The following is a 14,587-nucleotide window of genomic DNA, read 5'->3' as shown; positions in this document are numbered from 1 at the left end:
TTGTTTGCTTTTCTTGGATTGTTATCAATGTATCGTGATTTGATTATTGATGTATTTGGAGATATCATGTAAGCATAAGAACTCTGGGCCGTAATTAGAAAGATTGTTAATAGTTAATTATGACGTTATAAGTGTAAAATGTCCCGACTTTTGTGTAATTTCACTTCAAAAGTTATAGTATTTTATACGCATGATTTCATAACTTCTTGATCTTTCTTACACCGGCCGCACGGTCAATATATACGTTTCGTAACCTTTTATCAGTGCCTGTATTTTCATCACTATTGTGGCTGTATGTCATGCCTGATGACAATGCTTATGTAAATGAGATGTAAATGAGACCATTCTACATTCAATTACCTATACACATGATTTTTAAGCATTTATTCTATAAAAGGGTGGATGTTTCACGTGTTCAAAAGAAGCACGTTGAAAACATGTGTACTGGAGTAGTAGTGTGGCTATATTTTATGTAAGAGAATATTTTAATGTTTGGTATATTTGGAGAAAAACGGTCACGTTCACAATGTTTGAATATGCGCTGCTTCTGTTAATTTTCGATTGTTAAAATGTCGATTTTTTATGAAAAATATAGGTACTACGGGCTTTGGCCTGATGGGACGTACGTACCATGGTAGCAGGAGTTAATAATAGAGATCTAGAGATTTCGAGAGATTTAGATTAATAGAGTTCTCTATTATTCACTCTTGATGGTAGTAATAGGGAAGAGAACCGTGCCATTGTGTTACGCACTGCTACTTGCTACCAGCTACCTGCAGACTATACTATATATGAGCCTCGTCTACACAACGAACCTTAACTCGAGTTACGCGTTAACTCGAGTTAGCGATCATGTAGCGTCTACACGACAACACCCGATAGCGATTATTACCGATTTCTTATGCATGCGTGCGTGCGTGTGTATGTAAACGTGCGTGCGTGCGTGCGTGTGTGCGTGTTCGTGCGTGCGTGTGCACGTACACGTGCGTAGTGCGTGTGTACCTACACGTGCGTGCGTCCGTGTGTGTGCACGTACACGTGCGTGTATGCGCGCGTGTGCAGGTACACGTTCATGCGTTCGTGCGTGCTTGTGCAGGTACACGTGTGTGCATGTGTGCGTGCGTGCGTGCTTGTGCAGGTACACGTGTGTGCATGTGTGCGTGCGTACGTACGTGCGTGTGTGTGCAGGTACACGTGCGTGCATGCATGTGCACGTAGACGTGCGTTCGTGCGTGCGTGCATGAGTGAGTGCGTGCGTGTGCAAATACACGTGCGTGCGTGTGTACGTACATCGTACTAGTGTTGCCGCCTATCGTGGAGTTATGTACTATTCGCTAACTCGAGTTATGCTAGCCGCACACTATCCGACCCGAGCGCGATTTGAAGGCTTACGATTGGATCGAGATGTTCTAGTTTGGCTCGGGAGGCTTAAGATTGGCTCGGGAGGTCATTTTGGCCCGATTCTAATTTTGAATCGGGAGCAGATCGGGTCGGATAGTGTGCGAGGGCTTACGACGCGACTCGGATAGTGTGCGTGGCCATCCGACCCGATCGACGAGCGCTGAAGAAAATTGACCAATCACAGAGCTGCGCCATGGGAACCGCATTCGAATGGAATGGCATTCGAACCATGGGAAACACTCCCGACGCTTAGTACACGCTAAATCCGCTTGGAACGCCACGAGAGTGCCATGGTTTGCGTCAACTTTGAGTCGGACAGTGTGCGGTGGCCTCCCGATCGATCGGGATCGGGTCGGATAGTGTGCGGGGCGTTAGTGCTGTGCACAGTGCAAAATCGGATAGTGTGCGGCTAGCATTAAGCGTCTACGCGGGGCCTTAACTCGAGTTAAGGTTGTTGCGTGTAGACGCTTAACTCGAGTTAAGATTCGTCGTGTAGACGAGGCTATAGACTGATTATATATGCGACCTATATAGACGGATGCAATTAATGTGCCAATATGCTCTAAGCACTGCTGTGGACAACTACATGGTTATTATTACTTGTTCATGCGGACGTTTACCGAATAAAACATCATGCTCAACTGTTAATCATTTATCTTAATAAACGAGTATATATCACCGTTACAACAAATAGAAGCAATGTTGCTATTTATGCATTTTCTCAGTTTGCGCAGCATGACATGCAAGCAATATGTCACATCAACTCGTAATGGCCAAAAGTTCTGTACGACCGCAAAATCGGGAAAAGAAACATAGACATTGATTACAGCCGGCGATATTACATTCCTTCACCCGTAAATTTGTTCACCGCTTAATCGCGACACTTTTATGGTTCTTGACCATAGCAATTATATAGACACTATTAGAGAGTCTAACTAGTATGTTATTTCTATGTTCTTAACCTACCCCGATAAAGCGGGGGTCCACTGGATGTATGTGTGCCTGCGTGCGAGCGAGCATGTGTGTGCGACTGTAAAATATCACATTTTAACTGGTGCAGAGCGCAACACGCGCTAAACATTAATATCGTCTACTGACCGACGCTGTCACAAAATACATACATTGTTTACTCGCCAGTGATGGCCGTCATGATTTGCGGAAGAGCTCTAAACCAGTGGAAGAGGTCAAGATATCAGAACTAGAAACATCCAGACAGAACAAACCCGTACGCCCGCGTACACACGTTTTACAAAAACAAATGGATCCAGTCCTACGCACTGTGCCGCGCCGGAATTCTTGAATATTGTTGATGCAATTGTTGTGCATCTTTTAAGGAAATATGCTTGTTTTTGTGATACATTCATGAACAAAGCTGAATTTTGATGCATTTCCAAAGCACTCCGTTCTAATTTCCTTACTATTGATACAGAGGTAAGACAGATATACAAAAAATATGCACACAAATACAGCTAAATTGGCACATTTTGTGCAGTTTTCATGCTTTCAAACTGCCCCTATCGCGGCTCACACGCGGGGCATTTTCTGACTGGATACCGAAGTGCGAAGCGCAGAAGCAGGTCGTATATATATATATATATATATACATACATATCAAGAGTACATAATAGATATATAGATATTATCAAGAGCTAATAAATACCTAGAGTGTACAACGGAAAAACGGGAAAATAGTGCTATTTCACGACAACATTATTCTACTTTGCCTGCGAGTCTATAATAATTTCATGGTATTGCATTATGCAGAATTCTTTGCTCTCTAAAACAAGACCAACCGCATGTCAATACGATACTCCTAGGCGGAGATATCGGCTCCTAAACCTCCCCTCCCACATGCTAAACGCCGCCTCGAATCCACTTCTGTCCGCATCCTTCACGCGGCTAAGCCTTGCTTCGTGCGAGTTCGGTTTTTCCGCCATAATTTTATGAATGATTTTCGGGTGCAGGTGCAGGGTGGAGGTGACTTTCGGGGGCATCGCCCCTATGCCCTTATCTCCCATTATCTTTCCTAGCACGGCTAATGCCCGTCATGATGGAGCCGGCAATGTTTTTTTAATTAAGTCTCTACAACGCTGCTAGTAAGAATACCAAATTTGGGCATGCGACATCAATTATCAGCGCTCCAAGCGGTGACGGACACCGATAGCCGAAATGCTTAGACGCGTGAAGGATGCGGACAGAAGTGGATTCGAGGCGACGTTTGGCATGTGGGAGGGGAGGTTTAGGAGCCGATATCTCCGCCTAAGAGTATCGTATTGACAAGCGGTTGGTCTTGTTTTAGAGAGCAAAGAATTCTGCTTAATGCAATACCATAAAATTATTATAGACTCGCAGGCAAAGTAGAATAATCATGTCGTGAAATAGCACTATTTTCCCGTTTTTCCGTTGTACACTCTAGGTACTTATTAGCTCTTGATATTATATAGTACTATATATATACTATATAGTAGATAATCGAGACATGAGAGATATAATAGAAATAATCTCTATTATGTACTCTTGATATATATCTATACAGTATATAGTGTCTTTATATATTTCTATGGGTCTGATTATAGTAAAAGTACAACAATAGCAAAAATTATCACATTCAGTTCGATACTTATAAGTTGAAATAAAACTCAACAGGATTCTGATACAGTAAAATAGAAAGTGAGGATTCACATTCAACTTTTATTATAGTGCTAACTTTACAACACGAAATAATACCGAATTGGGTTCCACCAGAAAAATTCACTTTACATAAACCGTTTGGGGAGCGTAGATGAGGTGGAATACAACCGTTGCTTTCTGGGTACCGCCGGCAGGTACCAATGTTTTTGTTAAGAGTTCAGAGAATCAGCGGGATGATGTAGCGATGCTAATTTGCCACACGTATATTTAAAGAAATGTACAAAGCATCTACTATATTACCGTGAAAATGTACACGAAGCAAACATTTACTCAGACTTAATTAAAATTGACAGTGAAATTTTTAATACTGAAAGCCTTGATAACTCCACACATTAAAATAATAAGCATCTAGCTACCACAAGGCCATGAAAATGAACTGACCATGATAGGCAACTTACACCATCACTTGGTAGAAGACGAGCAAGCAATTACATCATTCATAATATATACTTGAATCGCCACCATTAGGGCAGTAATGTTAAAGAGGCATAAACAGTCAAAACAGAAAATAACCATACCAGCTGGAAACCTATGAGGGTTTCTAAATGTTTGATTACAACAAACCGTTGGAAACTTGAATTTACATGTGATACAAAGTAAATCAGGTAAACCAGCAATATCTTCACACACAATACTCAATACTGTCTGAACACAATGTGAAACATTGTAAACGACATTTGTCCATTATTCAATTTGACATCATCATTGCAACTGGGATGCATTAACAAATTTGGGTCTATTTCTCTGTAACTGTTAACCTCAAAAATACTCTGGTACAAATAAAAATAAACCTAAAATAAAACAAGTTAAGGAATGGTTTTTGCTAAAGTAATATGCAGTTTTATATTTAGAACTATATTTAGAACTCCAGCTGCTACCAACATCCCGAATTATGACACAAAGGGGACACACTTAAGATAGTACACAATAAGAACGTACATGTCACAGAACACAGCATACAAATGCAATGGATTGAACATGAGCAGCATACTACTCTACAGGCGCACGTTTTACACGCAAATACTAAAATGCAGAACACGCAAACTACGATGTGAACGCTTCTAGACGCACCAGTGTGTGTGTGTGTGTGTGTGTGTGTGTGTGTGTGTGTGTGTGTGTGTGTGTGTGTGTGTGTGTGTGTGTGTGTGTGTGTGTGTGTGTGTGTGTGTGTGTGTGTGTGTGTGTGTGTGTGTGTGTGTGTGTGTGTGTAGTGTGTGTGTGTGTGTGTGTGTGTGTGTGTGTGTGTGTGTGTGTGTGTGTGTGTGTGTGTATGTGTGAACATTATGTGGCTGTAGCAATTACGCTCAAAAAGCGGATGGCAAGACAGACAACTACGCAAATGTGCGCCCAAATTTACAAAGAATTTCTTTCAAAAAACAACGAGAAACACCTTGAGCCCCAGTCAAATTTACGGCTGCACAGATATCAGTTACAGAAATTGCACCATTCAGAAGGGGAGACAATTGATGAGTTTATGACTAGGTGCAAGCTTCAAGCGAAGAAGTGCAAGTTTGGTGATGATCAGGAAACTAACGAGAGATTAATTGAACAGTTAATCATCGGTACTATACACAAGAAGGTCCAGGAAATTCTCTTAGGCAAAGATGGGAAGCTAACACTTGAAGAAGCGCTAGACAAAGCCCAGAACCACTACTGCAGTATGAAATACTTACGTGACCATGACAGACCGTCGGTACCGACCTGTTCTATCTGGATGGTGAGGAGTATCTTCTTATCTGTGACTACTATTCGAAGTACCCAATGCTCCCCCTGACTATAATCAGTGACAACGGCCCACAATATGCGAGCCAGGTGTTCAAACAGTTCACAGAAGAATGGGGTTTCAGTCACGTGACATCGAGTCCCCGCTACGCACAGTCAAATGGCTTCATCGAGAGGGAGGTACAGACCGTAAAAGGTGTACTTGCCAAAGCCAAAGCAGCACATACTGATCCGGACATGGCAATGCTGATCATTAGATCCACACCCATGGATTGCCACTTGGTAACACCATCAGAACTACTGAACTCTCGCAAGTTCAGAAGTAATCTTCCAGTAAAGATTACCAACCAAGCAGCTGACAAGGATGCAGTTTCACGTCGACTTTTTGAGCGTCAAACAACTCAAAAATTGTATCACGACGAGAAAGACACTATCCCCTCTGTCCCCAGGTCAATCGGTCAGAGTACAGGACGAGAATACACACAAGTGGAAGCCACCAGTCGTCACATGAAAACATGTGGCACCACGTTCGTATGAGGTGCAAACATCTGACGGCAACAATCTCAGGAGGATTCGTCGGTTCATCCGGTAAACCAATGAGGAATTGAGGACCCCCTCATATCCCCCAGGACAAGATGACCAGGAACCAGTTCCACCCCCAGAGATAGGTGTGAGGTCCCTAACAAAACACGTCAGATTCAAGGCAACGATTGAGAGTGAGCCAGCGCGTGCTCCAAATACTGGGAGTGCCAGTGACTATCAAAATTATCATCGTTCAGGCAGAATGGTCAAAAATCTGAGAAAGCTCGATTTATAATTTGTGTTAACAATATACAGTCAGGCATTTGTGTAGTGGAGAACGCTAATCAAGTGCATACGTGTTTACAACTTTGATATTTGGGTTAATTAATTCGGTTGGATATTCGGGTTAACTACTGTAACGTTCAGTTTTTGTGACAGTCATGTTGAACTGTAGAAGTAATCGTGACTATTGACAATTAGCGTGGAAAATGTCCAAGCAGGACTATTACAGCATTAACATTAACGTCATGTTGGTTACTACTCGGATAGCATACTTTGAAGGACTTTAAAGTTCAGTTTTTACTCCTGATTGAAGTACAATCTTTCTTTTAAAAGAAAGGGGATGTAATATTATGCGGAACTACTTTGTAGCCTCATCACTACGCGTATACCTGCGTATGTACACTGCTTTCTGAAAGTAGTCCTCTCCGGGCGTCATGACTTCTGGGAATGCTGACAAATACTACACGACTTTATCATGTTCTCTATGTCTGCATTACAGTTGTTCCAATAAACACAGGTACGAGCCCTCAACCGGATCTTGTCGATACCCTGGTGAGACTCGTGAAGTTTCGAGAGAACGTAGCTCTGCATGCTGTCTGGCATCATGACAGTGACCAGAAAACAGGTGCGCGGATAGCTGGGGGGAGGGGGCAGTCAGTCAACTCGCCGGACCACATGCGACGCTTCTACTGCGGCGACGGAGACCGACTTTCGTCCAAGATCGGGGGAGACACGTTGCTTGGGGACAGCGATCGCTCCTGTGGAGTCGGTGATCGTCTCGGCTTGCTGTGTGTCCTGCTGCCGGACCGAGACTTGGACCTGTGACAACACGCACGCACGTAAACGACTCGTGTAGTAAATAAATGTGCTAAACCCCACACACGTATTCTGGTTTTAAAACGCCACGTACAGTTCGAGCAATGCTATCGAATACGTTCAATAATTCTACGATGTCAACAAACGAAAAACAATAGTGCAGACTGTTATCACACAAGGCCCACCCAGTAAATGGCTCTATACCATCAACAACAGTATAGCACGCAACTTACTACGATTGTCTGGTTGGATAATGGTATTTCCCAGCAATTTGAATCCCAATCGATTGTTTACAGCACCTGTCAATTGTGAGACACCCGCCTCGCATGTGCCAATTATCATCGATACGACTGCCACCCAACCCCACTGCAGAAACCTGAAGCGGTGGTCACCAACACACACACATGCACGCACGCACGCACGCACGCACACATACGCAGGCACGCGCATGCACGTACACACGCACACATGCGCACACACGCACACATACGCACGCACGCGCACACATACACACGCACGCACACACACACACGCGCACATACACACACGTTCTTGGACACGCAGCAGCAGCAGCAGCAGCGTTGAGTACCTGCCCGGCCACTAAATACACGCACCTGCTACTACGCCGTTCCCGACGATCACGACCCCGCGACCTTGACCGGGATCGGGAGCGCCTGCTGTTTCGCCTGTCGGAGAGAAGAGAGAATGCATCCTGAAACCAAAACTGGAGACACGCTTCTACAGGCGTGCACCCTACTATACAACACATTACTGCGTCAAGCTCCGTCACAGGTGTGTTAAGCTAATAATTTTGACGACATTTATCAAATTAAAATTAATTGCAAATTAACGGCACCGTATGCGTACTTACCTGCCACGACCGTCTCTATCTCGGTCTCTTTCGTCGTAACTGCTACGGCCTCTATAGGGGGAACGTCTGGGATCTTTCATCCTCATTTGATTTGGATCTGATGCAAGAAAACAAGAGGTATATACGTGATGCGACATTGCTGGGCCCTCCATACCAATGTGATATCCAAAATTAAGGCTACTGCGCCCTTTTGTAAACAATGCTGTTGACAAATGCATCAGAGGAAGTGCTCACACAGTGGGTACTGCTAGCGCTACAGCAACGGTGGTTACGCGAGTTCAAGATCACGCAATGTACGTCAGAGTTTCAACCCTTTATCACTGCCTCAACCCACAAACGTCGTTCATTATTCGAATTCGAAACCGGATCAGAGTTTGTCATATTTGTATGTTGTTGTGCTTTCACGCGTGCGTGCGTGCGCGTGCGTTCATGCGCGCGAGCGTACGTATGCGTGCGTGCTGCAAGAAAGGGAAGATGCACTTACTCTTGCGATCGCCCTGGGCAAACTCTACCTCCAGCTCTCGTCCATAAAAGCGAGACCTGTCCAAGCCATAGAGTGCATCCTCTGCATCACGGATGTCGTCAAACGTTATCTACCTGGTCAAGGACTGAAAACTCGCAATACCAACGCTGGTTGGCCCACTACGGCACATTGTTTTCCACCGTAATGGTACTTCAATCGTAAAATGAACCGGAACCAGAGTTCTAGCTTTGTGCATTGTCCACGTTGTGTCGTCTTGTATAACACATTATACAGCACTTTTTTCTCATGATGTTTTTAAGCTTACAGTGGACCACGAACACCATTTTTAATGTTTGCTAAACATTACTGTAAATATGCCCTAACTCGCTTCCCCCGTACTTGCAACTTGCTTGAACTTGATCCAGTACTCACAAGCCAAGCAGTCATGGCATGCCATCGAAACTTTAAACTTGCGCGACTTGCCCTGACAGTTTGCGAGTTGACTACTTGCTCTGAATCATGCCAACTTGCTTGAATTGCCCCACACACTTTGTGCCCACTTTGACCAGAACCAAAATCTTGTGTGCTGAGACCAGTGACTCGATTTCATACTTTGCTTGGCATGACATATGTGTGAGAATCTTGGTTGCAAAGAGTTAGAACCAGAACAGAACCTTGCATACAGCAATCATGCCTTGTTCTTCACTCACCTGCTGCAACAAAACATAAAGTCAAACGTATTGTTGCGTCAGGTTTGGCAACCAGCAGAATGCATGTTACACGTACTGCCAAAAATATAGCCGTACCAAAATATCTAAAATTTCAATATATTAGAAGTAATATTAGTATGATATGTACGCTGTGATATCCAGGAAACTAGGGGGTGTTGGGGGGTTGGGCAGACTGCATGAGCTGTTCAGGTGGTCTTGGTATGGCCGTACATTCACTCAAATGTCAGATATGCATAACAAAATAAAAATTGGTGTTCAGACTCTAGTGTACATGCCTTTTACAGGACAACTGATCTTGTCTAACAGCTTTCTCTGTTTGTCTTTGTGATGTGTGCATGCATTATGCTGCTTGCAATAGAAGATGTCATTATTATCTTTAGACCCTTGCGCCAGCTTTGTTTGAATCGGTTGCCACATTTCTATCAAACTTCAAAGTGAGCACTTTAGACGTTTTGACTTGAAACTCTCTTGCTTGTTTAACTTGACTCTTTCTTGGTTGTACTGAGTCATAACTACTTGTCTGTGAATGTTTGCGACAATTCCAACAATTTCGTTGCAATTCTTTATCTTTGGTCAACATGCTTGTTACTGTTACATCTTTAAATCTGACAAAAGCAACAAAGCAATTCATGAAAAATAGTGTTCAGGTTAAACAACGACCAAGTTTTGACCCCCTGACTTTTTTGAAATACAAAAGACAATTGAATAGAAGACTCATTGAAATTATTGTTTAGAATCGAACATTCTAGACATGCACTCTATTATTTACGTCAAGCAAACCGTACTAAAAGTGTATCTACACAAAGCCATTAGCCACACAATTAATACACAAACATTATGCAAATGATTTCCAAAAATATAACAAAGATCTTCCAACTTTGATAGACACCTCACTTAAAGATTCATACCCACGACAACCACTCAGCCAAACAAGACTTTAAGAAAATAATAACTTTAACTATGCAGAGGCGTACGTATGCGTACTTGTCTACACAGGTACAATATACATGTACATAAATATTAATCAAGACTCCATGCCCTTGAAAGTGGCAAAAGGAACCTTTTGCTCTGCATTTTTCGTGAACTAGTATGGGAATGAGACACATATATAGTATTTATTTCAAGCCTAAAATTTAATCAGAGTTTAATTAAATATTTACATGGTTTTTATAGTGATTTATTACCAAAATGTTTCGTGGTAATGCCTCTTTAAAACTATAAATTTACACAGATTACATGATGCAAAAGGATATTGTACATATGCAATTCCTCGTGGTCGTCTGGTGTGGTAATCTAATGGCACATACACATCTTTAATCGGTCCATACTTTCCAAACAAGCTGCGCAGCTCTTCTGGCCTAAAAAAGGAAAGTCAGTCAAATAGCATTCACATTACATCAGGAGTGGATATAGCTCTAGTACTATAGCCCTGCGGCAACTGCACGCCTATAGGGCCTACTAGTACTAGAGCTAGAGTGGATGAAACAAATGCTGATTTATTTCACTCCTGATTACATTTACATTAATAGCGTTTGTATATAATCTTGCATTTCCAGTACTACATCATGTCGCCAGCGGCCGAGCACACAGGCACTTGGAACGTCTCAAGAAAAAAAATTAATGGTAAATAAACACTAAATGTATTTACTACCAAAGTCTTAATGTTTCTCTACTCTCTTTCACCTATTATTGCCGATAACTTCCTGTAAATACCGTTCAAATGCCGTTCACACACACTGCTGTGCACAAACTAGTTAGAATATAGTGTTAGAATATAGAACATAGAACAACTCTATATTCCAATTTCAAATAGTAGTCGTTTTGTACAAGAAGCTAAATATAACAAGAAGAGGAAGCACCACTATATCTGGCCCAAATTTGGGTTCGGCAGATACCCTAGAACACACAGGCACTTGGAGCGTGTCAATAAAATATAATGCTAAATAAATACGAAATCTATTTACTACTAAATTCTTAATGTTTCTCTACTCTCTTCCACCTATTATTGCCGACAATTTCCTGTAAATGCCGTCCAAATGCTCATCTACAACACACGCTGGCTGCCGCATGCTAGCTGCTGCACACTGACTCATAAATAATATATAGCAGGTAGGAAAGCGTGCTGCCAAAATTCGCTCGACGCTCAATTGATTTCACACGAATACAACACAAATATTCAACCATTCTACTCCATCTTTGTTTCTATTTGAAGGACAGTGTTCACTCGTTATAAAAACACACTGTCTGTGTTTGTAACCGAGCTGTGTCACGCGAAATCACACAAAGCCTGATAAAATTCACGCGTTCGCTCCCGTTGCGCAGTTTATGTAAATGGCTGCAAGTACAAGGCTATAGGCGGTTGCATTTTTGGAAACTACCACGCTGCTTTCCAACTCTCGTACGAGCATCGCCAAAGCCGCCAGTGGAGCGTTGCAATAATGCGGTGCAAAAATGAGGTCACGAAGAGCGCCGGTGGGTGTTTCCTGATTCCGACAGTCATTTACATAAACTGCGCAACGGGAGCGAATGTGAGAATTTCGTCAGGCTTTGTGTGATTTCGCGTGACACAGCTCGGTTACGAACACAGACAATATGTTTTTATAACAAGTGAACACTGTCCTTCAAATAGAACCTGTGACGTACTCATTCCCAATGCGCATGGCATTCGGCTAACTTCGACTCCTGTGTTGCCTGACATGCTCTGGTGTGCTCTGGTGACGTCATGACTGACAGCAGGCATCCCATGATGCATTCGATCTTGGAGCCGAACTTAGCCAAACGCTATGCGCATTGGGAATGCGTACGTCACAGGTCAACAGAAATGGCGCTCGAAATATCGCTGCTCGCCACTTCGAAATTTTGTAACAGGTTATATTAGTTCAATACAGAGTATTGTGATACATAGCAAGTCCCAGGATAGCAGAGAAAGGTTCGTGTTTAGAATATACCCAGTTTGAAAGTTCTAGTCTCGAAAAACGCCCCGTAAAACCGCCCTAAGTGAATCACTCAGGGGCTCCTCCAAAGAAAAGAATAGGCTCACGTTGTAACCCTACTCTTGTTGGGTTACATTAATATTGTATCTACCCCCACCATGTATATGTTGGAGCTAGTAATCGCACACCTAGCTCTAGTAACTATAGCCCGCGTACGGTTGCTGCTGGCCACAGGCACTTGGAACGTCTCAATAAAAAATATTAATGGTAAATAAACACGAAATTTATTTACTACCAAGGTCTTAATTAATGTTTCTCTACTCTATTTCGCCTATAATTACCTGTAAATGCCGGCCAAATGCTCATCTGCAACACACAAGTACGCCGCACGCCCGCGATGTGAACAAACAACATGAATAAGAGAGCAGGTAGGAGAGCCTGATAGAAAAATTTGCTCGCCGCTCGCTTCATTTCACACCTTCACAGCACGAATACACACCATCACAGCTTCCATCTTGGTATCTATGTGTACATAAATGTTGACTTGTTCGAATTATAACTCTGCCCTTTGTCCTTTATCTCGTGAAATCCTGCAGGAAATGTTCTCTCCGTGAAAATGTAAAGTAAGTGTAAAGAGGACAAGATGTCTGATTATACACGAGTAATGGCGGCGCATTGCATGCCGGGATGAGCTGCTGCCGGCCTCCGAGCTTCCGTTTCGAGGCCCGCCAAGCCAAGCATAATGCGTGCGGGCATGACGTCACGCACACACGACTACAGCGATCGATCGAAAGTAGTGCCGTTAGGGATTTTCGGATGATAACGTCCTCTTTACATTTTCACGGAGAGAACATTTCCTGCAGGATTTCACGAGATATCTCTGGCGGGAGTAGGTAAGTGCAAAGGCCAGAGTTATAATTCGAACAAGTGAACATTTATGTACACATAGATACCCAGATGAAAGCTGTGATGGTGTGAAATGAAGCGAGCGTCGAACGAATTTTTCAATCCCGCTTTCCTACCTGCTCGCTTATTCATGTTGTTTGTGCACGCAGCACAGCGCGGGCGGGCGTTCGGTGTACTTGTGTGTTGCAGATGAGCATTTGACCGGCATTTACAGGGGATTATAGGCGAAATAGAGTAGAGAAACATTAAGACTTTGGTACACTTCGTGTTTATTTACCATTATTTTTGTTTATTGAGACGTTCCAAGTGCCTGTGATCTGCGCTATTACTATTAGAGAGTTACAGTTACTGTTAGAGGGCCAGGCACTAGAGCTATCGCACACCTAGCTCTAGTACTATAGCCCGCTTACATTAACTGCCGTTGGCAGCTAATGTACGCTATGGCCGCTGCCAGCGGCAGTTAATCTTAATGTAAGCGGCTATACTACTAGAGCTATCGCACACCATAAAAAAACATTCAAACAGAGCAAAAACGCTTGTCTTCGAACATTGGTAATATTACTACAACATACCTTGTACCGTCAGGTACATTTCTGATATATAAAGAAGTGTTTGGGGGTCTTGAATATCTAGACATCGTTCCTTTGCGCAAAATAATCGTGGCTACTGAAAAATGCAACTAGCACAATGCTAGCACCCGGTGAGTAGATTGAAACCACGACTTTGTAGTATGGAAAAATACACATAGGAAAGAAGACGCGTGATCATCTATAAGTCGACATGTTAATGCGCGCCATCTGGTTTTATGGCCGCAGACTTCATAGCGTGATATATGCTCCACGAGATGGCGCCAGTAGGTATTCGCCAGTCGCCACTGGCAGAGCCACTGATCTCATTTCACTTTTTTATCACGTATTAAAACTGCATTTTCCAGTTTGTGCAGAGTGGCGTTTACGCGGTAAGAATGAGTCGTTTATAGAATAAGAGTAGTATTTGTTGCCACGCTTCGCCTCTTCACTTAAGAAAAATACTTACTAACAACCGTGCACTCGGTCGATCCAGCCCCAATCTCTGCCCAGTATCATGAGTATGACCACAGGCACTTGAAGCATATCAACTGTAAGCGCACGGCGCCGCCATTGCGCGTACACTAATACATAGATATAAGAGCAGGTGCGAAAGCGTGCGCCAGGAATTCGCTCGACGCTCGCTTGCCATTTTTGCAGCGGGATTATCCGCGCGACCCGCG

At 43.1% G+C, this 14,587-nt stretch overlaps 2 protein-coding genes across 2 annotated transcripts in view; one reads left to right on the top strand and one right to left on the bottom strand.

Annotated features, from left to right (window-relative positions):
* Positions 1-5,290: 5,290 nt before the first annotated feature.
* Positions 5,291-14,050, bottom strand: LOC106811070 (serine/arginine-rich splicing factor 10-like). Its single transcript, XM_014814595.1, has 6 exons — positions 13,911-14,050; positions 10,753-10,857; positions 8,790-8,893; positions 8,306-8,402; positions 8,049-8,120; positions 5,291-7,437 (listed from the first exon to the last, which is right to left on the bottom strand). Exons 1-6 carry the CDS (start codon positions 13,973-13,975, stop codon positions 7,305-7,307), a joined length of 576 nt encoding a protein of 191 aa, XP_014670081.1. The 5' UTR covers positions 13,976-14,050; the 3' UTR covers positions 5,291-7,304.
* Positions 14,051-14,208: 158 nt separating this feature from the next.
* LOC106811064 (urease accessory protein D-like) overlaps positions 14,209-14,587 on the top strand; it is a gene marked incomplete at its 3' end in the record, with an annotated part of 25,678 nt that continues 25,299 nt past the window's right edge. Inside the window, 1 exon segment of the mRNA XM_014814589.1 lies at positions 14,209-14,296.

Source organism: Priapulus caudatus, unplaced genomic scaffold (assembly GCF_000485595.1).
Source record: "Priapulus caudatus unplaced genomic scaffold, Priapulus_caudatus-5.0.1 Scaffold501, whole genome shotgun sequence".
In the NCBI taxonomy this organism is placed as follows: Eukaryota; Metazoa; Priapulida; class Priapulimorpha; order Priapulimorphida; family Priapulidae; genus Priapulus; species Priapulus caudatus.
Note: the sequence above shows the minus strand (reverse complement) of the source record. Positions and strands in the feature narration are given on the sequence as shown.